The following is a 2298-nucleotide window of genomic DNA, read 5'->3' as shown; positions in this document are numbered from 1 at the left end:
CACAAAACATTCTTGAGCCGGCCCTGACCACCAGCTCACTCAGACAAATAAAGTATAAGCTTGTTATTGAGATACATGCAAATCTAAAGCCTGTTTTCTGTGAGCGCTCCATAGAGCAGCTCTCTGCCTACAGGTGCAGTGCACCTCTGAACTCTCAATGACCCTCTGAGCCAAGCTTTGTTTTTGTTAAATTCCAGGCAACCCTCCTGTTAAACCTGAGAGCTTACATATCATTCATTGTGCATTTCATGGAATTCATCCAAACCCATCGCTTTTATTTGGGCTTTGTGTCTGCTTTTACTTCCCTGTTCTAGAGGAACGCCCGTCCACAGAGCAACACGTGAGCGTCACTGGAGCAGCTTTACAGTTGCTCTGCTGTGCTCAGAGCTCCTGCAGGGACTCATACGTGACTGATAGAGCATCCAACCTGAGCAGGGAGGTGATGGTGAACAAAGGAGGAGGAGGAGGGGGAGGAAGAGTGAAGTGGGGTTAATGCTGGTAAATTGTGAAAATATAATATAATAACATGAAGCTGGAATGCCAGGAGTAAAGAAACCAACCAATCATCCAAATAGATGAGAGATGATTGTTTTTCATACCTGCTCTCTCTCTCCCCTCCCTCCCTCCCTCTCCCCTCCCTCTCTCCCTCCCTCTCACCCCCTCCGTGTTTTTTCTGGCGTGTCACGGTCGCGTCCCCATTGTAAACATTCATACATTATATCACTCAATCGCTTGAATGGATTCCGCTCTAACCCCGCCTGTGGGCCGTCCCTCGCTGAGCCATTATATGAAAGGAAGACACGCGTGTCTCCGGAGACAGATCGGGACTCAGCCGCTACAGACTAAGGACTCAGAGTCCCTACAGACTTCCCACACACACATACACACCTCCGCCGCCTGACACCTGCTCCGCTCCCGCCGGGACCAACTTTACTCAGCAGAGCCGCAGCTCAGCCGCTGTTTGGGGGGGAAACATGAAACTTGAAGTTTTCTCTGCGCACCACTTTGCGCAGAAGCCGCTGGAGTTGTGCGTGGACACGGAGGGAGGAGTCCCGTCCCCGCTGTCCGGAGACGAGCTGGGCTCTGACGGGGACTGCGTGGCCAACAGCCCGGCACCTGTCACACAGAGCGGGGACAGCAGCAAGGGGAAGCCCTACACCCGCAGACCCAAGCCCCCGTACTCCTACATCGCCCTGATCGCCATGGCCATCCGGGAGTCCAGCAGCGGCCGCCTCACGCTGGCGGAGATCAACGACTACCTGATGAAGAAGTTCCCGTTTTTCCGCGGCAGCTACACCGGCTGGAGGAACTCTGTCCGGCACAACCTCTCGCTCAACGACTGCTTCCTCAAAGTGCTGCGGGACCCCTCCAGGCCCTGGGGCAAGGACAACTACTGGATGCTCAACCCGCACAGCGAGTACACCTTCGCTGACGGGGTGTTCCGCCGCAGGAGGAAGCGCATCGCCAAGAGGCCCCCCAAGGAGCAGGAGAGCCCGGAGATCCACCCCCCCAGCGAGGACACCCGCCTTCCCGCCGCGGAGGAGAGGGTGGGGGCCAAGTTCTCCAGCTCCTTCGCCATTGACAGCATCCTCAGCAAGCCTTTCCTGAGGAGGGAGGACACGGAGCCCCCTCGGGTCTACTGGCCCCCGGGGGCCCACTTATTACCTTACGCTCTGAACTACCCTCAGCACGCCTACCAGAGCGCGTCAGAGGCGGGCAGGGACGCTTTCACGTACCTGCACCAGGGACCTCAGGGTGCCCAGGGCGGGCCGGCGGCTCCGGGCCCCGGGGTGCGGGGGCGCAGCAGGGGGCGCGGCAGCTTCCACATAGACTTCCTGCTGTCATAGAACTGATGGAGCTCACCACGAGTGCAACCGTGTGGAGAGAAACACACATAAACACACACACCACGTGCTGTCAGAGCTGTAGTGTGTGTGTGTGTGTGTGTGGTTAAGAGACAAATAGCTGCGGTTGTGTGCGTGTGTGTGTGTGTTAATATTCGTGTATCTCTGGTTCATTGGTCATTTCTACTGTACGACGGCAGCAAAGTGCCAAATGTTGAAAGATAAAACTCTTATCTTATTTATATTTGAATGTTTCATGACCTGCTGTATAAAATATTGTTGTATATAAAATGTTGACTGTGCTGCGGTATGTGTGTGTGTGTGTGTGCATCCGTGCGTGTGAGCGTGTGTGTGTGTCACCTGCAGCTGCACTAGAAGCGCATGAATGTTGTGTTGTTTTCCTCAGATTGATTCGTGCATGTTGGTATTTTTATGAATAAAAACGTCAATGGGA

General features: G+C 54.6%; 1 protein-coding gene across 1 annotated transcript; it reads left to right on the top strand.

Moving 5' to 3' along the window:
• Positions 1 to 786: 786 nt before the first annotated feature.
• On the top strand, positions 787 to 2298 carry foxq1b (forkhead box Q1b). Its single transcript, XM_076154538.1, has one exon. It carries the CDS (start codon positions 975 to 977, stop codon positions 1845 to 1847), a length of 873 nt encoding a protein of 290 aa, XP_076010653.1. The 5' UTR covers positions 787 to 974; the 3' UTR covers positions 1848 to 2298.

This window comes from Genypterus blacodes, unplaced genomic scaffold (assembly GCF_046128005.1).
Source record: "Genypterus blacodes isolate CSIRO-AG114 ecotype Tasmania unplaced genomic scaffold, CSIRO-AGI_Gbla_v1 ptg000062l_1, whole genome shotgun sequence".
Taxonomy (NCBI): Eukaryota; Metazoa; Chordata; class Actinopteri; order Ophidiiformes; family Ophidiidae; genus Genypterus; species Genypterus blacodes.
Note: the sequence above shows the minus strand (reverse complement) of the source record. Positions and strands in the feature narration are given on the sequence as shown.